General features: G+C 51.6%; 1 protein-coding gene across 3 annotated transcripts in view; it reads left to right on the top strand.

The window, feature by feature from the left end:
• Positions 1 to 25,513, top strand: part of CYSTM1 (cysteine rich transmembrane module containing 1) — a 67,638-nt gene extending 42,125 nt beyond the window's left edge. Inside the window, exons 1-3 of one of the 3 annotated variants that reach the window (XM_036391567.1) lie at positions 1,318 to 1,409; positions 13,433 to 13,674; positions 25,058 to 25,513. In XM_036391567.1, the coding sequence (XP_036247460.1) occupies positions 13,452 to 13,674; positions 25,058 to 25,164 (330 nt within the window). In that variant the 5' untranslated portion in view covers positions 1,318 to 1,409; positions 13,433 to 13,451 and the 3' untranslated portion in view covers positions 25,165 to 25,513. Of the gene's footprint in view, positions 1 to 1,317; positions 1,410 to 7,631; positions 7,718 to 13,432; positions 13,675 to 25,057 lie in introns of those variants that run through there. The other 2 variants (XM_036391568.2, XM_036391566.2) reach the window with 2 other exon arrangements.
• Positions 25,514 to 25,862: the final 349 nt, after the last annotated feature.

The following is a 25,862-nucleotide window of genomic DNA, read 5'->3' as shown; positions in this document are numbered from 1 at the left end:
AGCTGTGTATCCTGTTTTTCTCTCACCCAGGAATATAGCACGTCATGTAACTAATTTAAATAATTTCTTCCTGGTCGAGCCTCATTAGGGACCCAGCATTAAGCTGGCCTGATTAGATCTACTAATCGATGGTGGGGAAAAAGAAGCTGTTGTGAGCACACACAGGAGCAAGATCATGCTGCTCCACTCCCTGGAGACCACCACGGTCCCCAGCCACATTCCCACCAGGGTCCCCAAGCCCAGCTCACACCCCCAGGGCACAGCATCCCTCCACAGGTGACTGCTGCTGTCCCCTCACCGCTGGCCACCCCGGTGAGTCACGGTCATGTGCCAGGGGCAGGGACGGTGACTGAACGCTCCAACCTGCTGTCCTTGACCTATTTTATCTGGGCAAGCCTGGAATTGCTTTCCCAGGCTCTGTGCCTGGACCCTCTCCTGCGCACGTGTCCCATTATCAGCAGCAGGCGGCAGCGCCCGTGCAAAGGTCCCGGTCTCCAGCCAAGTGTCCCAGTCCCAGCCAGGTGTCCTGGTCTCCAGCCAGGTGTCCGGGTCTCCAGCCAGGTGTCCTGGTCCCAGCCAGGTGTCCTGTCCGGCCCCACAGGGATGGGAGCGAGGGCAAGGTTTAAGGGGCTGCAGGACCAACCCAGCCCTGCTGTGCCTGGGGGTCCCTGGTGAAACTCTGCTGCCTGGCCGGGGCAACAGGGACAGGGGCACGGACAGGGACATGCAGAGCAACAGGGACAGCGGCTGAGGCAGGGACAGGAGCAGGAACGGGGACAGGAACAGTGGCTGTGACAGGGATGGGGCTAGGATAGGGACAGTGGCAGTAGCTGGGACAGGAACAGGGACGGGTCACAGACAGAGACAAGGACAATAACTGTGGCAGGGACAGGGCAGGGAGAGGTGCAGGGACGGAGACAAGGGCAGTAACTGGAACATGGACAATGACAGGGGCAGGAGACAATAGCTGGGACAGGAACGAGAGGAGTAGCTAGGGAAGGGGAGGGACAACGACAGGGACAGGGGCAATAGTTGGGACAGGGACGGGGTAGGGACAGGGACAGAGACAAGAGCAGTAGCTAGGACACCGACAGGGGCAATAGTTGGGACAGGGACGGGATAGGGACAGGGATAAAGACAAGAGCAGTAGCTGGGACAGGGACACGGACAGGGACGGGGCAATAGCTGGGGCTGGGACCGAGACAGGGACAGCAGCTGGACAGGGCCCGGGGCCGCCCTGGCCGCTTCCTCTGGCCACGCCCCCACTGTGGGCACGCCTCCTTAGGGCGGGGCTCGGCCCGTGACGTATCCGCCCCGTTCGGAGGGGGCGTGGCCTATCTCCCGTGACGTCACCGTGCCGCGGGGTGCGCAGCAGGTGCGGGCGGCGGCGCGGGACGCGCAGGGCGCAGGTATCGGGGCTCCGTGAGGGGCTGGGGGGCCCGGGCTGGGCTGGGCTGGGCTAGGCTAGGCTGGGCTAGGCTAGGCTAGGCTAGGCTCGGCTCGGCTGGGCTCGGCTCGGCTCGGCTCGGCTCGGCTCGGCTCGGCTCGGCTCCGCGCGGGTGGGAGCTACGGCGGGTGGGGGGAGCGGGGCCACGCAGGACTGATGAGGACGAGGAGAAGGAGGATGAGGAGCATAGGGAGGAAGGCACCCGGAGGCGAAGCGCCGGAACAGTCCCGTCCCTCGCAGCCCGCAGTGCGTGCCCGCCCTGCGGACAGCGCTGCGGAGGGGTCGCGGCAGGAGGGGCCTGGTGAGCTCCCCCAGCCCGGGGGTGCCGCCCTGCCTGGCAGCGCCGGCCGTGCGGGTTTTGTCCGAGAGCTGCCCCGGCCAGGTCCAGGCCGGCCCGGGGAGCGGGGCTGGGGCCCCCAGCGCTGCCCTGTCCGCGGGGAACGCGGCGCTGCCCGGCTGAGGCCGTGCGTGACCCGGGGCGGGCACCCAGAGCGGGTGGGCACGGGTGGAACTGATGCTCGGGTTTATTTAGTGTACAGCGAGAGGTATGGCAGCACTCGGAGTGAAAATAATAGTGCTGCGTCGTGTCTTTAAAGCCGTTATGGTTGTCCTGGATTTATGTTTTCTGTTGCTATAGCTGAGGACACCTCATTTGGATAATTAAATGTCACGGTGAAATAGGAGAATGAGGGACGGAGAGGACTCGTGTCCTGTCTCTGCCGCATGGATGTGGGCAGCCCCTCTCTGTCCAGGCTAGTGCCACTCATCCCAGCTCCGTGTTTAGCTTTATCTGAAAGGAAAAAAAGAGACACTTTTTGCTTTTGATGCCTGTACTACGAGACGTGTGTGAACAACCTGGTTGTAAATAGGGTAAGTCTGAGTAAGGTGGTGAGTGTGGGTGAGTTATAATGACTGTGCTGAGCAGCTGCCTTCTCCTTGTGCTGTGTAAATATAGGGATAGGATACAAGGTGTGGGAAGTGCTGCTGTGCTAGCAGTGGAGTATTTCTCATCAGTTGCTTAAATAATAAGTGACTCTTCCTAGAAATTTTTGATGATGATAATAATAACATTGCTATATCAGGTAGACTGAGGAGGAGGCTGAAAACACTGAGACTTTATAAATTTTTCTGATCGCATTTCAGTGCTTTTTGGGGACAGTCAGGGATTAATGTGCATGTTAGATAATAATCTCCTACTGCACAGAACAGTGGTTTTACCAAGCACAGGAACTTCTGCAGCACAAAGTCTGCTACCCTCTTCTCTTATTCACATGCTATAAAGGCCATCTTTGTTAGATACTGATTTGTCATTCCCCGAAGGGTGTGAGAGCTGTAACTGATAATCTGCAGAGGCTGGTGGGTGTCCTTGCAGCAGAGGTCGAAGAGGAGCCTGTCCTGTAAAGGAGGGACTGTGACATGGGTGGGGGCTCTGTGTGTCTGAGCAGACCCTGCAAGGCCATGCCCTGGTGTCAGTCAGAGCAGAGAGCTCTGCTGTTCTGCTGCCCTGTGTCCCCCAGGGCCATGCTACATTTAAAATTGGCAGTGGTTTTCTGCTCAGAAAGCCAGAGGTGTTCAGTGAGTGTAAGCAGAGATGTTCCTGCTCGTAGCATTGCACTGGGACGATGGAGAAGTACCTGGAGGGCTTTGTGTGCCCTAAACAGAGGAGCTGCCTGTTCTTAGGTACTTCTGTGCAGGATCAGATTAATATGTTACCTGATTTATTTTTTTTCTATGAGGGCAGAACAAGTTTGTGTAACTCTGGATGTTCAAGAAACAGGTCAGCATTTCTCCTGTCGCATTTGTGATCTCTCTGTGGCACGGCTGGAAGCTTGTCAGGGCTCCCTGAAAACTTCTCGTGGACACTGGAGCCTTGAATGGGCAGGTTCACTCATTCTCTGCTGTCAGTATTGACATTTTCTACTCTCTGGGCTGTGTATCCTGCCTTTTCAACTTCCTCCTGCTGACCTCAAAGCCAGTGGCTCAATGAGTAGAAAATAGCACCGTCATTTCTGGGAATAGGGGAAGATAGGAAGGACCCGAGTCATTCAGGCAGGCTGTCGGTATTGCCAGGCCTGGCACCCTGCCTGCCTTCCCACAGGCAGCCTGAGAGCCTGCCCAGCCCAGCGTGGGAGAGCCTGCCTTCCCCAGGGCTCCTGCTGAAGTTCTGGCCTCACAGCCCTGCTGAGGGACAGGCCAGTGCTGGGCTGCCCTCACTGCTGTGTCCTGGGAGCCCTTCCCAGCTGGGGTTGTTCAGCCTGGAGAAAAGGAGACTCAGAGGTGACCTTATCACGCTCTTCAACTTCCTGAAGGGTGCCTGTGCTGAGCTGGGGTCGGTCTCATTCTCCGGGCAACAACAGACAGAACAAGAGGACACAGTCTCAAGCTGTGCCAAGGGAGATACAGGCTGGAATTAAGGAGGAAGTTTTTCACAGAAAGAGTGGTCAAATCCTGGAATCATCTACCCAGGGAGGTGGTGGAGTCACCATCCCTCGATGTGTTTAAAAAAAGCCTGGATGTGGCACTTGGTGCCATGATCTAGCTGAGGTGTTAGAACATGAGTTGGACTCGATCTTAAAGGTCTCTTCCAACCTAGAAATTCTGTGATTCTGTGATCCCCTTGTGTGGAATTGCCATCAGCACCCTGTCCTGGGAGGGAGCAGTGCTGTGCTCCAGTGCCTGCCCACAGCTGGCTGGGATTGCAGGAGCTTTGGGGAATGGACCTCCTGTTGTATTCCTTATGCTGAACAAAAGCTGCTGTTTCTGTCACTTAAATATCAGAGAGAGAGATTTCCACGCTAGGATTATCAAGTATTCTTGAGGTGTTATTTGGTCTTACCAGCTATCGAGGGCAGTCCCTTGATGTGTGGAAGTTTTTCAGCCCCTGACAGGGTAAGGCAAAGCCTTTCTTGGTTTGGTGACCACTGGGAGAATCTGGGAGTGGCCCGTGACAAGTAGACATTAAAGAGGATTTTTGCATATGCCCTACAGGCAAAGTAAAGCATCCTGTTAGAGCCACATGAAAGATATGGAAAAGCAGAAAAAGTGAGAAAACACGGAGGGGGGTGGAGAAATCTCAGTTTCATTCCATTTTCCAGCCTATCATGGAAATCTCCTTCTGAGTAATGAGATCTCAGCTGTAGAAAATGCTTATATTTCTGTCTGCACACAGCAACATAGCTGTGCCTTGGGAGCTGTGTGTGCTTCTGCTTGAGGTGCTGGAAAATCAGCCTGCTCTGGGTGGTATCTCCCACTTAATCCACCAGTGTTTCAGAGCTGGGGAAGTTTTCCTGAAAGACTGCTGCTGTTCCATGGCTGGAATGCTGTCAGAACTGAATAACACACGAATGTATTATCTAAATAACATACAAATCTGAATAACATACAATTATCTGAATAACATACAAATGTATTATCTGAATAACATACAAATGTATTATCTGTGCTTACTAATTTTCTTGCCAGTCAAACTGTTTGTTTCATGTTCTCAGTTAGACATACAAAGCTGCTTGCTTTAACTGTTATTTGCAGGTCTAGTTTTACCTGACAATCAGAAGTTTTCATTGAGTTTTTTGTTGTTTTGGTATTCATTGCACCTTAAAACAGTCAGTACACCACTTTAACAGTAAATTATAGTCACGTGTTTCTGGAATTATCTAAGGCAACACATTATACAAAGACTTGAACAAGAGCAGTGCATGCCAAAGCATTCAAAACCTGAAATCAAGATGTTGATGCTTCTCTCTGAAATTATTTCAGTAAAGCACTTTGCTTTTTGGTATGTTTTGCCCCAGGCACTGCTGTACCTGGGCAGAGCTCACCTGGTGTGTCAGCAACAAGTACCATGGCTGTGAAGTGATGCTTTCCATCTTTGTAATTCTTAGTTCCTGGTGTTAAAGTATATTTCTTCTAAAGATGTTCTAAAACCTTTCATCAGATGTCTGAAAAACTGCACAATTTCCCCCATAAAGTTGCAGTTCATGTAGTAACAGTAGCAGGGCACTGGATTTGGGGGTTTTTCCACTAATGCTTTATTGTAGGCATTATGTCAGCTTCATACTTTTCCTTCTGCCATGCAGCACATGTAGGTAGACAGTGGGCACGCAGTAAGTGATGGGTAGTGTTTCTGAAGAGGTTTGTGTGTTGGTAACAATTGATGAGACATTGAAATTTGTCTGAAGAAGGAAAATACTGGCATGCAATGCTGTGTGGGTGTGAGGGTGCATTGGTAAAGCTCTCTGGAGATCTGTGACTGTGGAACTCCACAAGGCATGTTGCCTCTGAGGCAAAAACTGTCAGCATGACAGCCCTTTAGCACTGATCAAATCCTGGTTTCTGAACCCAAAATCACCTGGAATTGTGCATATCCATGATGGTTTTGCCAAGAAGGCAGGGCAGACAATGGGACTGGGGAGCTGGGATGGTTTGTAGACACCAGCATCAGCCTCAAACATCATCTGCACTTTCCATTTTCACACATGGGCAGACTTCAGATCTCTGGAGGACTTGGAGGACACCAGGAGGAGGGAATACCTGGCTCAGGAAGGTTAAATGCTTGTTCATCCAAACCACTGCTCACGGCACAGAGCTGCCTGCTCTGATGGCTTCAGCCACATGAGCAGCAGCAGTTGTTTTGTGCAGGAGGTGCCTGACAGGCACTCAGCTAAACATGAGCAAATGCCCCTCTTCCCAAGGACTGTGAGTGTCCTGGAGTCCAGGACACCTCTTAAGGAAATGGGCTTGAACAGAGGAGTGGGTTTTAGCTTTTCCTTTTACAGAACAAAGCTGGGCTTTTTGCTTTTGCCTGGACCTGCATTTTGGAAATTAAAGTAATTTCAAACAGCTTTTGTCAGAAAAGGTGGGGGCAGCTCTTGTTCCTCCTCATCTATTAGTCTAGGCTGATGGAGCTACCTGGTGAAGTGGGAGGGCAAACCAGGGAGGAAGCTTTTCCTGGAAACAAACTGAGCAAGAATGGAATCTCTTACAATTTATCCTTAACATACCTTTCATACAATCAGTAAATGGAGCTGACAAATAAGCTGGTAAGAGGGAAACATGGAGCCAGTGCCATTTAAAAGCCACTTGTGCTCTTTTTCATTTGGATACTGTTCATATGAAATGTAATTTAAATGCTAGGCTGGTTGCCAGGAGCTGGATTGTTGATGTTAAATGTACTTTCCATTAGAGCTCTGTATTGGAAAACTGCTTCCTAGTGCTGCAGGCATTGGAAGGGGTGGGTTACATCAGGGTGCCCCAGTTGTCCTTCTCAGGGTCTGGCCTCTCACCCTGCCCTCCACCTTCATCTCTGCCAAGACCAGCTGAATCAATACCTGCCATACCCAAAACCTGATTTCTCCTGACCACAGCAGCACGAGGTTCAGTGCTTGTTGTCCTAAAAACAAGCAACTTCTCACCCTTCAATTCCAGAAATCTGCTAATTACTTTTGGGTCCTTGTGGGTGTTTTGTTCTGTGTTCCAGACTGCTAATTTTCTTTGGTTGGTTTGTTTGTTTAATTTACTAATCCCCCATTTGTTTTCATTGGGCTGTTTCTTGCACTGTTCCCTATGCAAGAGAAGGCATTTCACCCTGTTTCAGCACCCTGGTTGGATTGCCCTCTCACCCCTATGCACAGTTCTTTATTTCATGGATTTGCCTGCACTGGAGATTGCATTTGAAGGATCTGACTTGCAGGCAGCTGTCCATAGGGACTATTATTTCTTTGCAGGTGGATTAGTAGCTGTGAACACCTACTGTGTAAAAATGCAGATGGTTTTATGCATGCTCTCCTCAGTTTTGCCAAGGTAACAAGGTCCCAACAGGTAGAAGCAGATTCCTACTGCTCTCCCATCATTTGGGCAATAATTATGGTGGCTATAATTAGTCTGACCTCAAGAGATGTTTGGGAGCACCAGCCTTGTACGTGGCCTTTTGGAGGAGGGAAAAAGGTGAAAAAACTGGGTCATCTTGGCAGGCTCTTTGTTTGGGCACCCCTTGTGCTAACAGAAAAGTGTTCCTCCAACATGCTTTCCCGTCTTCTCTTCATTCCTGGTTGTTTTCATGCATCATGTTACCCTCTGACCAAAAGTCCTCCTGTCCAGGCCCCCAGGCTGTGCCATAGGGCTGCACTTATGGAGTGACATATCCATCAGCCATCTAAATTAGGCTTCCTGTTCCTTTTTTTCCTAGTTTTAGAGGTGGCAACTTGTGGATGGTGAGACTTCCCAGGCTGAAGCTGAAGGCTGTTGTCAGGAAGAGGCTGTGCTGTCCCCTGGGTGAGCAGTGGGGTGAGCTGCACGTGGGCAGTGCCAGGCTCTGAGGAGCTATTCCCACTTGGAGGGAGGGATCTTGCAGCTGCAGTGACGTTCAGTGCAACCTGAGCTCTGCTTTTAGCTTGATGGATGGCAGGAGCTGCCCTGGGAGTGGGCTGGGAAAGGGGTGGGAAGCAGGAGACAGCTGTGGCACTGTGCAGAGAGAGTCTGCCCGCTTGCTCCTGGATAAATGGTGACACTAAAAGGCACAGTGATGGCTGGAAAGAATAATCAGGGAGTGTTGCAGGCTCTGTTGAAGCAGACAGTCTTCAGCTCAGGAGAGATGTCTGAAAAAAGAACAAGATAATGAATTCATGAGTGTGCTGGAAGAGGAGGATCAGAAGCAATGACTGAGTAGTTCTGTAGCAGCTGCCTTGGTTTGCTGGCCTTGTACAAGGCAGTAAGTGTGAAACAATCAGAAGTTTTTTCAAAGCCTAATGGTGAAATTTGTTTCTCTAAGGATTGGTTGCCAAAATAGACAAGCTAAGTATATATCAGTGTGTAGTGATTGCAAAGCATTATAGTTCTGTACTTGCACCTTTTGCTAAGCCTTAGCCAGAGGCAGGTTACAGCTGTAGAGGGACTGGTATTCTCCCATAGGATGGTGGTTCTTGCCTGTTGGTACCTCTGTGTGCACATGCACATCTGGGGTCATGTGCATTTTCTGTACAACAACACCACACCTCACTGAATTCTGCTTTGCAGACCTTTTGCAGCCTTCTGGCTGGGGTATGGTAAGCAGCTTGTTTAAAAATGAAACCCTGCTGTTGGGGTAGGGGAAATAATGTTTACTTCACAGTGGGGAACAAAGGAGTTTGAGTATAACTTAAGGAAACAATGATGTACCAATGAACTTGCCCCTTAGCAAAAGTACTGATGCTGTGGGGAGGAGGAATAGGCACGTGGTTTGCCTTTCTCTTCAGATGGATTAGCAATTTCTGTGTTGTTAAGCAGCAACAGACAGGGCAAATGCTTAGTGACAGTCAAGGGAGTCTCTTTGTTTGCAAGGAAATCTCTTTGTGAGGCTGTACAGGCACCATTGAGCTCTGTAGTGGCTCTTCCTGCTGGACCTCCTGCAGTGCATGGAAAGCAAAGGGCTTTACTGATGTTGGCTTCTTTCTTCCGAGCTTTGCCTCTGAGAGGTGCTGACCAGGAAACAGATACAAGTTCTGATGCAACCTCACAGGGGTTGGTCCTGGTTGCAGCTCACACAGAATTACTGGTTGGGGTAAGAACCCACAGCAAAGCTTGGTTTGACTAAGAGCTCAGGTATGTCTCTGAAAAGTATCTGCTTCATGATTCAAAGCCCTGCCATGCAAACACATACCCATGTGAGTAAATAGTGCTGGGAAATGTGTAAAGCCATGTATGAGGTCATGAGACTGAAGGAAATCTCAGTGTTGTCACACAGCTCAAAAGGGCAAGCAGGGATTTGTGTATGTGTAGCAATCTTGCACTGAAACTGGAGGACAAGGAAAGATTCTTTCCGAGAACTTTGGTTCCACAGCTACCACCTGGGTTTGCTGAATGCCTTGATGAGTTTCCTCACTCATCCCCAGTGGCTGCTGAAGGTGTCCATGCTGGACACTCTCTTTTATCTCTTGCCTGATCTCAGTTATGTTGACTTTACCCTCAGTTGTGGAATATGCTCTTCTGAATCTCCATCTTTTCCTCTGTTCTGTTGTTCTGCTGTCTCTGCCCAGGCATCTGTACAGCTGTCAGTAGGTTCTGGCCAGTTTCCCCCTCAGTACCTCTCCCATATCAGCAGATGGAATCTCAGTTACTGCCTCCACTCCAAACCTGCCTTCTCTTCAAAGACTGTTTTGACATGGCTAACACGGAGCTGGTAAACAAAGAACATGAGTAGTTCTTTCTTGTTTCCTATGCTGCCACTTCCCTGTTTGCTCAAGCCACTGGATTTTTAACTCCTTCTGACCATTTCACAGACATTTCTGCAGAGCTGCTGATGTGCAGGTTTTTTTGTTCATCCCCATGTCTGTTGGTTTTAACCAGGCTCTTTTCTTACCACACTCTTTCAGAGGTTTCTGAGCTGTACCAGGTACACCTGATCCCCATCTCAGCCCTTTCTCAGAGCTGCTTTGGTACCTGGGTGGTTGCACTGGCTCCAAAGGGATTCTGGCATGTTCCCATGCTTGCACAGAGGCCAGGCAGGCTCCCTGCCTGGAGTGAATGGCCAATCCTGATGGACAAGGGTGGCCCTCAGCAGTCCCAGCACGAATCCCCTTGGTAGGGGAGCAGTGGGATGGCTGAGTTTGTTATTTGCTGACTGAATTTGAGTTCACAGCCAGCTGAAGAATTACAGCATCTGTTAAACCTTGCTTCAGCACTAAAATACCAGTGATATTGAATGTAGATAAATTAATTTTTGCATATGAAGGGACAGAAGGGAGGACTGACCTTCCCTGAAAAGGGTGGGCTGAGTTGACCATTTTCTTGGGCAGAAGGACTTTGAAAAACTGAAGTAATCCAAGTGCATCTGCTGGAGCTGGACAGTGCTCATCAAAGCAAGCTAAGCCCGGGAGTTCTTGAGGTTTATGAACAAAACATGGTCTGTTGTTTGCTGCCTTTGAATGCCTTGTGTGTGTGGGTATATAAAAACACATGTATTTGTACCTAGGGTGTGAAATTACACCCTTGAACAGAGAAGGGGGACATGGATGGAGAGGTTTTCCCCTGCCCAAGGAGCAGAAAATGGGCTGGGGCTCTTTGATCTGGACCAGGGCATTCCCACATGCCAGCTCCCTGGTTTGGTGCATCCCTAAATCCAGGAGGGTGACCTGATGGGGCAGTTTTCCACAAGGCAGGCAGCAGTGCCCTGGATCCCCTGGTGCCAGGAGCAGGCACAGCAGCTGTACATTGGAGCAGGGAGGCTCAGCAAACCAGGGCCTTCACAGGGCTGGCTGGGCCATGTCTGGGCACCAAATGGTTCCTCTGCAACATGCAGTGGTCTGTGGGTATACACACTCTGGCCTTGTTCTTCCCTGGAAACTTGCTTTTGGATGTTATTTTGGGACAATTTTCTGGGTTAGATGAGCATTAGTGGCCTGGTATGTCCCAGTTCTCTAATTGATTGCATTGAATTGAGTTGTAGGGCTTGCTGCCTGCCTTTCCCTGCCTCCCTGAAGGAAGAATTTCCTTGCTGGAGACTTGGTGGGTGTGTTGCATTGCGGTGCAGTGGTTAAAGAGCCTTAAGTGTATGTTGTGCTTGTCAGTTTTAAAGTGAGCAGTTAAGTGGTCTGGCTGGCCTAGCAGTGGGAGAAAAAAAACAACTATAAATAAAATTCCTGTAATCCCTGGCATTTGGTTAAGCAGTTAAAACTCTTGAAAAAGCCATTAAAAGACATCATCTGCAGAGTATAGCACTGCCTTAGCAGTTAGCTGGGACAAGTTCTATGTGAAGGGAAGAGGAGGGACAGACTCCAGTGACCAGTGACAGGACCAGGGAATGGCTGGAGCTGTGTCAGGGCAGGGTTAGGCTGGATTTCAGGAAAAGGTTCTTCCCCCAGAGGGTACAGGGGGGCACTGAACAGGGAATGGTCACAGCCCCCAGGCTGCCAGAGCTCCAGGAGCTCTTGGACAATGCTCCCAGGCACAGGGGGGGATTGTTGGGGTGTCCTGTGCAGAACCAGGCATTGAACTGCATGGTCCTTGTCCAACTCAGCATGTTTGTGATCCTGTGACTGTGCCTGGCACACCAAGAGGGGCTCTGGGATGAATTCAGGTGAGTGACAGCCGCAGCCTGTGAGCCTCAAGGGCTCCTCGGTGTCCTGCAGGGCGGGCGGGCAGCGCTGTCCCCTTGGAGCCGCCCCTGGACCGCAGGCACTGCGTGCATCAGCCGGGCTGGGTGCTCGGTGCCGGGCTGGGTGCTCGGTGCCGGGCTGGGTGCTCGGTGCCACTTGGCACCATCGTTGCTGGCGACCTTCGGGCAGGAGCAGCGTGGAAAAACAAGCGAGAGCCTTGGGATCCGGGCTCGGGGAGGGGCAGCCGGCGCTCCGGGGCCGTCAGACAGGGGCTGGAAACAAATGCACAGCGGGCTGTGAATAAACACACAGCGGCTGTAACCACACAGCGGGCTGTAAATAAACACACAGCGGCTGGAAACACACACGCAGCTCGCTCTGCTGCAGAGGCTGCGGCAGCCGAGCCCAGGCGGCCCCAGGGCTGCGCCCGCCCGGCCTCTGCCCCGCGCATGGCGCTGGGCTCCGCTCGCCGTGCCGAGCTGGTGCAGAGGCTTCTGAGCTGTACCGGGTACGCCTGATCCCCACCCAGCCCTTTCTGCAGAGCTGCTTTGGTGCCTGGGTGGGTCCACCGGCTCCAGAGGGATTCTGGCATGTTCCCATGCTGGGGCTTGCACAGAGGCCAGGCAGGCTCCCTGCTTGGCTACCAGAGGGAGTGAGTGGCCAGTCCTGATGGACAAGGGTGGCCCCCAGCAGTTCCAGCACGAATCCCCTTGGTAGGGTAGCAGTGGGATGGCTGAGTTTGTTATTTGCTGACTGAATTTGAGTTCAGCTGGAATCCTTTGGGCTGCCTCAGCCCAAGCTCTCTGGATGTGCCCCTGCTGCCCGTCCCCGAGAGTGGGAACACCGTGCTGAGCAGTCAGCCCAGCCCGGCTTCGTGCCCATCCCAATGCCATCCACAGGGCATCCTGCTGGCCAGCCTCTCCCTCTGCAGCCTGCAGCAGCAAGGCAGATTGTGCTGCTGGTATTTCTCCCTGTGGCGTGTGGGAGGAGGTGTGTAGCAAAGGGGAACTGGTGATCTGTTTGCACCCTGTAATAGGGGAAGGAAATAGCAGGGTTCAGCTGTTTCAGCCAGGAAGGTTCCTGAATTTGTGGGATATTAACATACACTTCTGTTTCTCAGACAGGGAGAAGCTTCAGGAGCCTAATGTAAGCGATGGTTTGCTTAGTCATGCTACTTAGAGGTTCATTAAAATTGCAGTATTGTGACAGTCTTGTCTTCTGATGGCTGTGCCATGAGTAATACATGACATGGGTTTTATGAGCATCAACTCTCTGAGGTGTCTTTAATGTTGCTTTTTGAATGAGGCTGTGCCCAAGGCCCTAATTTCTTGTGGCTGCTTAATGGTTTGGTTGTGTATGGCTGGAAGACTACACAACGTGCTGGGGTACAGTGGCATCAGGAAATTAATCACATACAGCCTTGCTCCAGAGTGGTCTGGAGGCCTCAACAATTACCAGAAGTGTAATGGACATTTGTATTCACTCCTTCTCCTGTCAAAGCTATCAAATATGCCTGGAAGAGGCTGCATTTTTCTATTGTTTTCCTTTCCAATATTTACAGAAACAGGAAATAATCACTTCTGAGTCTCTCTTAAAAGTGTTTTACTTGTGAGTGGAAGCAGAGGGTTTTGTTTTGCTGCTGCAAGACTTAGGTCTTAGGGTGAATAGCTGATGCATGGCTGGAAAGCAGCATGTTACTCCTGCTCAGCTAAACTTATGTCACCTAGAGAAATCACTTCAACCCCCTCCCTGCCCCTGTGATAGGGTTAAAAATAAATCTGCTGCTTGACTAGGTATTTTGAAGTCTGTTTCTCACACAACATAGGGCCTTGGAGAGCAGTGTGAAAAGGAACTCATATGGTCATGGATGAGCAGACAAAAGCAAACCAGTTGTCCTGTTTGTTTCCCTCTTTTGCAGGCCAGACTGTGCATCCCACATGAGCTACGATAATCCTCCACCGTACCCCGGCCCGGGCCCCACTGCCCCGTACCCACCCTATGCCCAGCAGCCAGGGGCCCCCCCTGGCCCCTACCCTGGCTATCCCCCTGGGCCCTACCAGCCAGGCCAGCCAGGCTACCAAGGATATCCCCAGTATGGATGGCAGAATGCACCTCCACCACCGCCAGGACCAGTGTACGCAGATGGGCCGAAAAACACAGGTATGGCTGACAGCTCCAGCACCACCTCAGGGACACACTGACCTTGAGGTGAAGTGTTCACCAGCACCTGGCCCTAATGGCCTTGGAGGGGGTGGAGACTTGTGGGAAGTGCCCATTTTGTTTGCAGCTTGTTTTCATGCTTTTATTTTGCTGTAGTGTCTCTCACAGTTCTCTCTCTGGTTGTTGGAGAATGCTGCTGAGCATCCTTACTGCTGACTCCTCAAGGGAATCCTTATGCTGAGGTTGTTGCACAGGCTTTAGATTTGCCACAGCTCTCATTCCACCTGTCTCTTGGTTGATAAGTTTCAGCCAAAGGCTGCATGGTTAAAGCTGATAATATTCAAATGTACAATTCCTACTGAATTAATGGGCCTCAGTTTTCTGGAGCCCATCAGTATCTGTCCAAGTGATCTACTCATTCCCGGGCATTTTGGTTTTTTCTGAAGTTATTACCATTCTATGGAAAAACCCTGATTTCTGGGGAAGGAAGGGAGGGTGGTGCACCTTCCCTGTGGCAGCTGGCTGGTCCATCTGTGTACCATGTCCCCACAATGTGGCACATTGGTGTGCCCTGGCACCCACTGCTCTCCTGGGGCTTGCTGCAGGCTCAGGTTGCCAGAGCAGAGGCAGAGAAGATGATTAAAGGACCAGAGCTTCTCCTCACAGAAAGGAGGAGAAGCTCTGGTCCTTTAATCCTTTAATCCCACCTGAGAGAGGTGGGACTGTTCAGTGGTTTGAACAATGTGATGTGGGTCTATCAGGAGGGCCTAAATTTAAGCAGTAAACAATTACTGTGAGTGAATAAGAAACTGAATTGAGGGCAAATCATGAGTTCAACTTCCTCTGTAACAGAGCAAGAGCCCTGCCTTTGAGGAGGAGGCAGCAGCATGGTGATGCTTCCCACCACTTCCACCACATGGACTCAAAGTGTAATCAGGGTTTTCCCTGGAGTTTGGGGTGGCTAAGAGATGTTCCTTAGTACTGGGCAGGGGACAACTCCTTGTCTACCATGTTGAACATCTTTGGTTGGTGCCAATGTTGCTTTTTTGCTATAGCCACACAAAGGGCTGTGCTGGCAGGGGCTGAGGGGACACAGGGGCTGTGGCTTTGAGACATTTCTGCTGCCTTGGAAGCTTGAAGGATCTTGTATCAAACTGGATCAGGGAACTGATAACACTGATTGTCTTCTACTCTGCCTGTGAGCCTGTGGACAAGCACAAAGAAGTTGGAGGGTACAGGCAGTGAAGTGTTTGAGTGTCCTTCGCTGAGAGCCCAGGCTTGTTCTGCAGGAGGTTGGATTTTGTTAAGCCTAAGCTAACACAACTTCAGCTCTGCAGAAGCAGCACTCTAACCCATAAATCAAAAACCTTCTGGTAAGTCTTGTCCTTGAGCTGCCTTCCTGCAGCTACAGGTGGTCTCTGAACCCACCTTGGGAGCCTCTGATTTGCTCTGCTTTTGCAGAAGTAGATGTAAAAAAGTGATAGAAGTACAGAATGGTTTGAGTTGGAAGGAACTTAAAGATCAGCTGTCCCAATCCCCTGCCATGGGCAGGGACACCTTCCACTATCCCAGTTTGCTCCAAGCACCATCCAGCCTGGCCTTGAACAATTCCAGAGATGGGGCAGCCACAGCTTCTCTGGGCACCCTGTGCCAGGGCCTCCCCACCCTCACAGGGTAGAATTCCTTCCCAAGATCCATCTAACCCTGTCTCCAAGTCCTCCCCAGGCTGCTTTCCATCCCTGCTCCACCCAGCCTGTGTTTGTGCTGGGGATTGCCCCTACCCAGGTACAGGAGCTTCTGCTTGGCCCAGCTGAACTTCATGAGATTCATATGCCCCCACCTCTCCAGCCTGTCCAGGTCCTTCTGGATGGCACATGTTTATTTTAAACACGTTTATTAATGTCTGCCAAGTGAAGTCAGGGCTATAACTTTGCATTTGTCTGCAAAAGCTTTCTTTTTCTTCATTCTCCTTCTGTTAAACACCCTTTCCCCCCCCCACCACTCCTTGCTCCTTTCTGGCCAGTTTGGAACCTGATCTTTGTGCTCTGACACTGTAAAAGAGCTTTCAAAGGGGCTTTGTTTAAGATCCCCAGGAGTGTCTAGTTTAGAGTGGCTGTCTCTAAAAAAGCGAATTTTTTATAAATCTGTTACACTAGTGCCATGTATCTGTTGGTATCTGTGGCTGAACTCCTAATATAAAAAATTGACATCTAAATTTAATCAAAGCATTGCAGTCAGCCTAGCTGGTCCAGTGTGGTTTCCTGTGCCTTGTCAGTTCCTGTGGTGTTTCCAAACAATTATCTGGGAAGATCTTCTGTGTGGATTTTTTCCTTTCAGAGCAGATGTTTTGCTCTCCTATGTGACTTTACTTAATCTAATGAATTAAGCTACTCCAGGCAGTACATTAGTATTTCTGAGCAAATGTGTGTCCACAGTGAAAATTGGGAAATTTGCTATACTTTAAATTCTGTGCTTTCCATTATTTTACTGTGTGGGCAGACTGCAAAGCGTAGGGCAGAGCCAATGTGCTTCTGCTAATGTGTGGAAGTAATTATGTATCATATTTTGGTCTTGAGTGGATCCCACAGATGGAAATAATTACTGTTGAGCTCTCAGAATCTGATGGTAAAGTAGCATTTTATGGTGATGGTGTTGTTTCATCTTAATTTGTAGCCTGTCAGGAGTAGCAATGGACATAGGCTGTCCACCTGGCCCTTGGAGAAGTCAAAAATCCTCACATGCCTCACTCTCTGTATTAAAGCTGCATCTGAGATGTAACAGGGAAGCAGCTTAACCTGAGTGCTGCTAAGGGTAGGAAAGAGAAAGTTCTTGCTGTTCAGTGAGCAGTGACTCTGCAACAAATAGCTGAGAAAGGGATGTCACCACCTTTTCAATGTGCCCCTGGATAGGGGGACAAGTCTAAAGGCTTGTTGGAGGAAGCTGCAGTCCAGAGCAGCTCTGAACAAGGAGAACAAGTGTGTTCCCCTCTGGACTGTCTGTGCAGGGTTAGCCAACCACAAGGATGTCTGGGCTGCAGAAATCAGCTTGTGGTTTGTGTTAAGACAGTGGTGTGGCCATATGACTGCCATGTGGCCACCCCCATAGGGCACAGGGACACTGCAGCTGATCCCAGTGATCCTTGGCCCTTTCTCCCAGAGGGGATGGATAAAAGCTTGCACCTCCTCAGAGTCACCCCAGCTGCCTCAGGGTGTGACAGGCCTCAAAGCAAATCGTTTTTCTCCATGTGAAGGAGCAGCAAGCTGGAGACTCACTGGTGACTGGCTGAGGTGGCACAGAAGCCCTCATGGGTTTGTTTTTTTGGATGGATGGCTTTTAGGCTTCACCAGGTTACTGATACCAAAGTCTCCAAAGAAACCCCAGGTCTCACATCTTGCTAGGGCTGGCAGCTGACTTGGCTGTTGTTCATTAGAAATAAACAGTTTGCCCTTTGCCTTTAGAGGTGGTGGTGTGGATGCTGGGCCTGAGGGACATTATTCTTAAGGGTGTCTGACTGAGCTTCCTGGCTCTGGGAGCTGACATGCTGATTCCTGTCTGCACTTTTCTGCTGCAAGGGCCGAGGGCTGGCTCCTGTCTGTCCACACATTGTGTAGGCAGCAGGTTCTTCTTTACAGAAGGGGCTTGCTTAAGAGGAAGAAAATACCTCATTCCAGAAGATATCTCATTTCCCCACCAGTATTTTCATTATTTGCTATCAGCTGGCGTAAGGAAACCACAGCAAGTGCTGACTGCTCAGCTGGAACTTTCTTGTCTATGTAAATTAGAGGTGAAATGTTATGGGGCTGATAAAGGTATGCTTTAAAAAGAAGTGGAATGAGCCAAAGTACAAAGTGACATACTAATTCTAAAAGCAGAAGCTGATGCTAGCAATTTGAGCAGTTTTATTTCTCCCCCCCTCCACGTTGATACGTGCCAACATAATGGATGGGGTTATTCTGTGCTGTGCCAAAGGGAACCAGGCTCTGTCAGCAGGCACTGAAGGCAAACAGAGCTCAGGATTGCATCTGAGCCATTGTACACTCAGGGTGGAAATCTTATTTCTGGAAGTTGATTACTTGTAGCAAAGCTGGCTGTGATAAGAGTCCCAGTCCCAGTGATGCTGTCTGCCTCCTAATGTTTGCCCAGCTGCAGGATAAGCAGGTCACCTAGATACAGGCACTGAAAATCCCTGCATGGATTTTCCTCTTTACCTGTCTCTGTGTGGAAAGGAGGGGACTGGAGTCATTCTGGTGAGGCTCTCCAGTGCCTTCAGTGGTTACCCCCTTGTTTGCCAAGCCCTGTGGAGCTGAGCCTTCCCCAGCAGGAGTTAATTTGGAGCACGGGCTTTCTCTCTCTGTCTGTTGACCCTTTCTGAGTAGTCTGTCAGATCACTTAGTTTAACTGTTCCTGTACCTTCAGGAGCTGCAACTCCAGATGCTGGAGTCCTGCCAAAGAAAAATTTAATCTTACTTGGCAGTTGTCCTCTTATCTGCTTCTCATTCTTCAGTGTGCTTTAAAACCCCGTGTTCTCTGCTCCAGGACTGCTGTATCATCCCTCCCTCTGTCCCTGGCTGCACAAACAGCAGGGGCTGTTGGCTGGCAAACAGTGCAGTCCTGGGGCTGCTGTCTCAGCTCACCTTCACTGCTTCTCACCCCCAAGGAGGGAGTAATCTGATCAAAACCTAATGCAAAGAAAATTATTCCCAATTCAGGTCCAGTATCTGAAATCATGCTTCAGACAAACTGGTCTCAGGAGGCCAAGGCTGGCTCCAGTGCAGGCTGATTTAAATGAGGCTGCTGTTCCAGTCCTTGTCAGCTGGCACCAGGCTGGGTGAGGAGCAAATTGTGCACAGCCTTTTCCCAGCACTGCCCAGACTGTGGGACTTGGCCCTGTGGGGCTGCACAAGGAGGATCTCACTGGGTTCCCTTTGGCTTTAAACTGGGCTTTGTCCCTCCTCCAGTCAGTCACCCACAGCACGACTGCAGGACCTTTGTAAGATGAAGTTTGTGCTGTGTAAATCCCTCCAAGCCAGGTCTTGTTTAACTCTAGGGCTGATGCTGATTTTCAGTGTAAGCCTTGGCACAGGCTGAGGATTGGGCTGTTTTTAGCCCTGCAGCTGACTAAGTTAAAAACATCTTGCCTTAACAGTAAGTTAAGATTTTACTGATTAAAAAAAATGTCAGAGGAAGTTCTCCAAATCTGTAGTTTTGGGAGATGTGTCTCATCTGTTGTACCCTAGAAGCAGGCTCAAAATCTGAAGCCCTGAATTATTGTACATTTGAGCTGAGGGAAAGCTTGTTTCTCACATGACATGTCTCCTGTGCACTTTCTAACCTGTGTGCTGGGGTTTTTGTGCTTTGGAGAGCTGGCTGATGCCTGCTGACATCCTGCCCAGACCTGAGCACTCTACAGAAGGTGTGCTGACTCCTCTAAGGAATGCTTGTGCTTTTCAGAGAGGCTGAACCCTTCCCAGGCACATTGATACACCAAAAATGCTGATTGGTATCACTTCCATTACCTCCAAGATCTCTTAATCCCATCCCTGTGTGTTCAGGTGAGGAAACAATACCTTTTCCAGGAAAATCTTCTGCCTGGTTCTTGCTGAGCCCCAGCTGAGCCTGGCTCCCAGGCTGGTGTGTGAGAGGGGAACAGCCCTGCCCAGGGCAGTGTTGGCTCTGCAAAGTGCTGGCTTGGCTGGCCTGCACAGTGATTTCCCTGAAATGTGTGGCCTGCTCAGCTTCCTGAAAGCTGGAACAGCTCTCTGGGGTGAATGTCAGAGCTGCTCAGCTGCTCAGGAACACAAAGGCAGGAATTTTCCAAACCTGCTGAACCCAGGCATGTGGCCATGGAAGAGGAGAGGTCTGATACCTGCTCAGAGTAGTTGTGGATCAGTTGTTTCTGCTTGAGCCCAGCTGAAATCTGGCCTGGGTCAGCAGTGCCTGTCTGGTGGCAGAGGGGATTTGCAGGTGGAACTGCCTGTACTCTGTGGTATTTTCATTTCCTGACACACTTGCTTTCTGCTCAGGTGGCTCTGGCAGTAGCCATTTGTGTTTGGAGCTGGAAGTTGGGAAACTTGTTCGGAGCATTTTGCAGCTTTGGAAGATTTTTTTCTTGGAAGTGGGCTATTGAATTTCCATCTGGCTCTGGTATCTGTTTCAGGAGTGTACTGAGGTATTTCCTGAAATCTGAGTGTGGTGTGGTAGAGACTGCACACAGGGAAAGCCTCTGGGCAGGAGGGAGTTGGGGGGCTGGGAAATAACAGGCCTGAAGCTGTTAGGCATGAGCAAATACCCTCAGAGAGGAGAAAGAACAATTAAATGTCTTCCTTGCCAAGAGAGTTAGATCTCATCTGTGCCCAGGCTGTGCCCTGGAGGCCTCGTGCAGAGAGCAAATCAAAGTTTAGTCCTTGTTCCCCAGTCTTGAAATCTCTTCTTCTGCACTTGCTGCCTGTGAGGGGTTTATTTCAGGAGAAGTGGGAGGCCATGGCTGGGTGGTCCTTCCTCCTGCAGCTCTGGGTCTGCAGACCAGCCTGCACCTCCAAGAGGGGCTCAGGGACATTTGATTTCCTGTTGCTGTCACTTCTGCATCCCTTGGACACACTTGTGCTGACTTTCCCTTCTTTGGCCTCCATCCTGAGCAGAAAAGCTTCCCAAGGACCTGGGTGAGAATGGTTTGAAGGTAAAAGCAGATGCACAGGCTGACCTGACTTAGCAATCTGCTGCAGACAGCACAGAAACATTCTAAGAGGTGGTGAGCAAGGTTTCTTTCTTGCTGAAGAGAAAACAAAGCTCTTGGTGCAGAAGTGGCTTGTGATAAAACCCACTTAATTGACAAGTGGGAAGAGGCTTATGGGTCCCTCTCTGCTGTTCTCTCCCTCCCAGATGAGACTCTGGCATTAATACTCCTGCTCTGAGCAGCTGTTCCCATGGCAAACAGCCATTCTGGTAGCACAGGGACGATTCTGGGGCTGCAGAAGCAGTGATTGATAAATCACCCACTGCTGCTTCCTCTCTGTGCCCCAGGCCTTGCCTCAGAGCCAGGAGTGCAGGTGAGGGGTCTGTGCTGGCCACAGGAGAGGAAACTTCAGGGATTTGAGCCCTCCCACCTTGAGAGGGTGGTGGGTGCTGGGCTGTGCTCTCCCCCTGCTGCTGCCCAGGCACTGAGCCTGCCCCTTGCTGCCTCTCTGTGTCATTCCTGTCATACCTGAGACACCCTGGGGTGTGCAGGACTCCTGGGAGAGCTCAGGGGCTCTCAGGCACCATCACCACCCCCAGGCAGGTGAGGGGGTACCTTGGCAGTGGTGTCTGAGTCTGGGAGAGGATGGGCTGATGCTGGCATCAGAGCCCTTGTACTGCAATCCTTGTGGACCCAGTAAAGCACTGCAGCGAGGGGCATTGCAGTCTTAAGGTCACAGTTTTAGTTTATGCCAAACTGGGTGAAAAGTACAGCTCATTCCTTCGTGGAGCTAATGATTAACATATCAATTAGGTGTGAGAAGAAACAAAATGTATATGCTCAAGATAAAGCAGACTGTACATGAAATAAGAAGGTATTGTAGTATTTGTTTTAAAAACAAAGTGGGAGTTATTTGCACTGGTCTGTGCAGGCCACTGCTGTGTGATTACAGGGGCTGATACCATTTTCAGGGTAAGCATGATTCATGGTGCTCTAGCTCTTTAAGGCTGATTAGGAGCTGGGAGGGTCTCTCAGTTCACACCTTCTCCCATCCTGTTTTAGGAAAAACAATGAAACCATCAAAAGTGGAGCCTAGAACTGAGTGCTGTCTAGTGCCTCTTACAGAAATCACCCTTGTTTCTCATCTTTTTGGGACCACCAGGCTTCTGTCCATAGTGACAAGGATCCTTTGTGCTGTAGGAGGTGGTTGGAGGGCCCAGCCTTGGCCAGAAGAGAGGCACAGAGCAGCTGATGAGGTCCCCAGTAAGGCTCACCATAGAAAACTGGGTGGCTTCAGCTTGGAGGCACTCAGACACTGAGGAATCTCACAAAAGCCACAATTCCCTTCATTGGGAGATCTTGGAATGGGCTTTGGATATGGTGTTTGGGGATTGACACTGTGTTTGTACTGCATGGGCTGGGAGGAGTGGTGAAGCTGCTGCCACGTGCTTGATGTGCTCAGGTCCTCGTGTCACTGTGATAGTGCCCTGAGGCCAATGGCCCCGTGTCCAGAAGGAGCAGATGGGTGTGAGGTGTCTCCAGGCTGGTGAGACTTCATCCAGCCTGGCTCTGAGCTGCTTTTCAGCTTGCATGCTTTGGTGGCTGTAGCTGAACAGTGACCACCCCTCAGCTGCCCTGCTCCTCTCCTGTCCTCTGCAAGCCCCACACCCAGATCACAAAAGCTGTTTAATGCTCTCTATCTGTGGTTAAAATCTCTCTGGCAATTTGTGTGGTGACAGCAACAAAGCTGCCGCTCCTGAAGCATTGATGTGGCTTCAAAGAAAGCTTCACAAACTGTGAGCAGGGGTGGCTGTCTGTCCCCAGAGCTTTGCCCAGATGCTCTCCAGGTGTGAAAGTTTCCAGTGTTGATGGTGTGCACACTCAGACTGCAGCAGTGCCAGAGCTGCCCTTGAGACCTGCTCTGCTTGGAGAGGAGCTCTGAAGGGGAAGGCAGCAACCTCTCAAATGTGTATTTCAGGTGGTGTCTTTGGGGCATTCATTGAACCTGGAAGGTGAGTGGGTTTGTTGAAGTACCACAGCTGCCTGCCAGGGGGGAAAACCACAGCTTTTTTTTCAGAGGGTTTTTGCAGAAAGGTGCTTTTGCCACAATGTGCTGCTGGTTTAAATGGCTTCACCTTTTGGCAGAAGAAGAGGGAGCAAACAGGAGTGCTGTTTCACTGTTTCTAACAGAAAGGCTCACTCCAAACCCATGGTGAGTCCTGGAAAGGTCTTGACATGGCTGCTGTCCCTTGGCCTGTCCTGATCCTGCCCCAGCTGTGCCTGAACTTTGTCCAGCTCTGGGCAGCCCCTTCCAGCACAAGCCATGGCAGCAGTGCCAGGGGGCTGGCAGGGACAGGGACAGGGTGATGTCCATGGACACTGTGACCCCCTTGTGCAGAGGAGCAGCATCCAACACGAGCCAGCTGAGGCCTGGCTCCCTCTGCACAGGCCCAGGCTGGGGAAAGCCATTCCTTTCAATATTTTAGCAATTGTTTCATAACAGCACTTTGGACATGCCTTGGTCGTGCTTTGTTGGCTGTCGCTGTCACTTGGCTGTAGCTTAAAACTTCTCATGGATTAATCATAAATACTTCAGGCAAGCACTCCCTGCAGTCCCGGACAGCTGATTTTAACTGGCAAAGGGCAGCCTCCTTCTGCCACGTGGATCTGGATGTCTCAGGGCACTGGGGCCCTCAGTTTTGGGTATGGCAATGCTCTGGCACAGCAATCCAGCTCCCCATGGCTCAGAGGTGGGACAGCCTCAGCCTGACAGCTGGTTGGTAGCCAGGGCTGTCAGGGCTCCAGCACAGGGATGACACCATCTTACACAGGACTCTTGGAGCATTTGGTGTGTGTTTTGCCTCCACTGATTGTAACAGGTCCTTCTTAGACCAAACACACCAAAGAGCTGCTTGTTTAGAGCTCCTGGATCCACATGGTGAATAAAGCCCAGACCAAGGCCCTGGGTCACCTGTCCATGGAGAGCAGGCAGTGGGCAGAGCTGCTGTGTAAGGTCAGGGCTCCAAGCCTCCATGTTCTCTTTGCAAGTCTTCCAGGCTTGGCTTTCAGTGCAGGGAGGAGGGAGGGGCCTGACCAAAGTCCTGCCTGCCATGTGAGAGATTCCCCTTGGGATAGGATGGGATGGGTCTGTGCTCCACCCCTCGGGGGGATGGAAGAGGCAGCCGGGGTGCCAGGCTCACAAGCCATGGACCTTGTTCTGCACTCCTGTGGGTGTGGCAGGGGCTGGCCCTGGGCACTGCCCTGCCCTGCACGGGGGGCCGGAGGTTGTGCAGCCTCCCCCTGGCAGCAGCACCCGGAGCCAGGCTCCCATCGGGTCCTGCTCTGCTCCTGCTGGGAGGTGCCAGCCAGGGCTCTGCAGGGGTGGGCAGGGACAGCAGCTCCTGAGGGAGGAGAGTGTGTGGCACCTCCCCTGCTCCGGTACAGCCTGTCACAGCACAGCCTGTCACAACACTGCCACCTCCTCCCGGGGCTCAAGGGAGAAGGGCTCCTCCATCTTGACATTCCTGGAGCAAGGGCTGCAGGCGCTGTGACAATGGCCAGAGGGAGGTGGGCAGCAGTGCCATGCAGGGGCTCCCCTGGAGCTGGGCTGTGCCTGGGCAGAGGATGCCTCTTCTCTTTATTCCTCTTGATGAGAGGGAATCTGATGAGGCTCGGGCTCAGGCTGTCCCCAAGCACAGACATTTGGGGGGTACTGGATTCTCCCTCTCTGCCTCACTTGGTGGTGCCAGGGTTGTGGCATTGTGTAAGCTGGAGCACCTCATCCTCTGCCCATGGCTCTGCAGAGCTGAGAGTGACTGGGGAGGGATTTCCTGGGCACACAGCAAGCCCATGGAGAGCCAGGCTGGTGCCATGAGCTGCGTCCTGCCCAGATTTCTGCCTCCAGCACCCTGTCCAGCACCAGCTGCCTGCCTGGCTTGGACTCCTGTGTGAGGGCACATTTCCCACACAGAGCACAGCAATGAGAGCCAGGAAAGCTGCCAGGAAGGACAGTCACCTGCCTGCCCTCAGACTGATGCAGTTCTGGATGTGACAGCCTGCGCTCAGCAAAGAGGAACCAAAGATAAATTGCTCCCCTGTCCTGATGGGCCTCAGGGGCTGGCACAAAGAGCAAGCAGCACTCTGGCCTCAAGTAGGAGACCCTGCCTGGAGAGCTCCACCCAAACCTGGGGCTCCCTCCTGTGTGCTGGAGCAGCTGGCAGGGGGCAGTGAATGAATCCCAGCTGGCAGTGGGCAGTGAATCCCAGCAGCCTGCCAGGAGCCTCTGGGCTGAGATGGTTTCTGTTCATGAGGTGATACCTGGAGTGTTTGGGCAGCCGCCCCTTGGCCAGGCGTGTCACTGCACTGCCACCTCCCAGCCTGTGCCTCCTCGGGTGTGGAGCCGACAGGAGGGACATGTGCAGGAGGGACACAGAGCTGGAACTCGGACCGGTCCCTGCCTGTCATCCCGGGGAAGGAGGCAGTTCTGTGTGTGGTAGGGCTGGAGCAGCGCTGGGCACCAGCTCCTCCTTCGAGGGGGCTGAGCAGCGCCAGTCTGAACGGACAGACGGACAGGCTGCAGACAGACGTGCCTGCAGCTGGGGCAGCTGGCACCTCCTGCAGAGCTGACCCGGGGCCCGGGCCGCAGCCGGTTGCTGTCCCTCTCTGTGTGTTGCGGTGCAGATCTGTGCCTCACGGTCTCTGTGCCCGCAGTGTACGTGGTGGAGGAGCGGCGGAGGGACGACACGGGCGAGAGCGCCTGCCTGACGGCGTGCTGGACCGCGCTCTGCTGCTGCTGCCTCTGGGACATGCTGACCTGAGCCGCTGCCGCCCCGCCGCTCACCGAGTGCTATGCAGGCTCCCCACTCCTGTCCCGACTTCTTTCTGTTACTGTAATCAACGCTCTGCTTTGCACAGCCAAGAGTTCCCGTCTGTCCGTCCTAGCGCCCTGTCGGGGTGGGGGGTGCACTCCTTTATTTTAGTAAAGGAAAAAAAAAATCCCTTTTTAACATTTCTAAGACTTTTGTTGTAACTTTGAAGAATGTGCTAATGGTGTATTTCAGCCAAAGGCATTCTGATGAAATGTATATTTACCAGTTGAGATTTTCCTAGCCCTAGAGACGAAGACGTACGCAATAATTAAAGCCAACAGTTGATTTTTCTTCACTAGGTCCTGGCTGTTTCAGTGTCTGTCTGCAGGGTGGGCATCTCCTCTGGTGCTGTCTATGGCCTCTTGTGGGCACTCTGTGGGTGGGAGTCCCTGGTCTGGCAGCTCCAAGCCCCTCATCCCACACAGGGCATCACAGTTGGGTTTTTATCTTTGCTTCCCCTCCTGGAACCAGGGCCCTCTCCAGCAGCTTCTGACACAGCAGAGCTGGGAGAAGCACGGGCTGGGCTGCTGTGTGTGTGCTCCAGCAGCTCCTGGGGCAGGGCTGGTCCCAAGCCCTGATCCATCATCCCACACTGCAGAGCAGAGGCTTGCAGGGGGTAAATTAATGGGTAAGAAGAGAAAAGCCAT

This window comes from Molothrus ater, chromosome 15 (genome assembly GCF_012460135.2).
Source record: "Molothrus ater isolate BHLD 08-10-18 breed brown headed cowbird chromosome 15, BPBGC_Mater_1.1, whole genome shotgun sequence".
Lineage (NCBI taxonomy): Eukaryota > Metazoa > Chordata > Aves > Passeriformes > Icteridae > Molothrus > Molothrus ater.
This window is presented reverse-complemented; position numbering and strand designations above follow the sequence as displayed.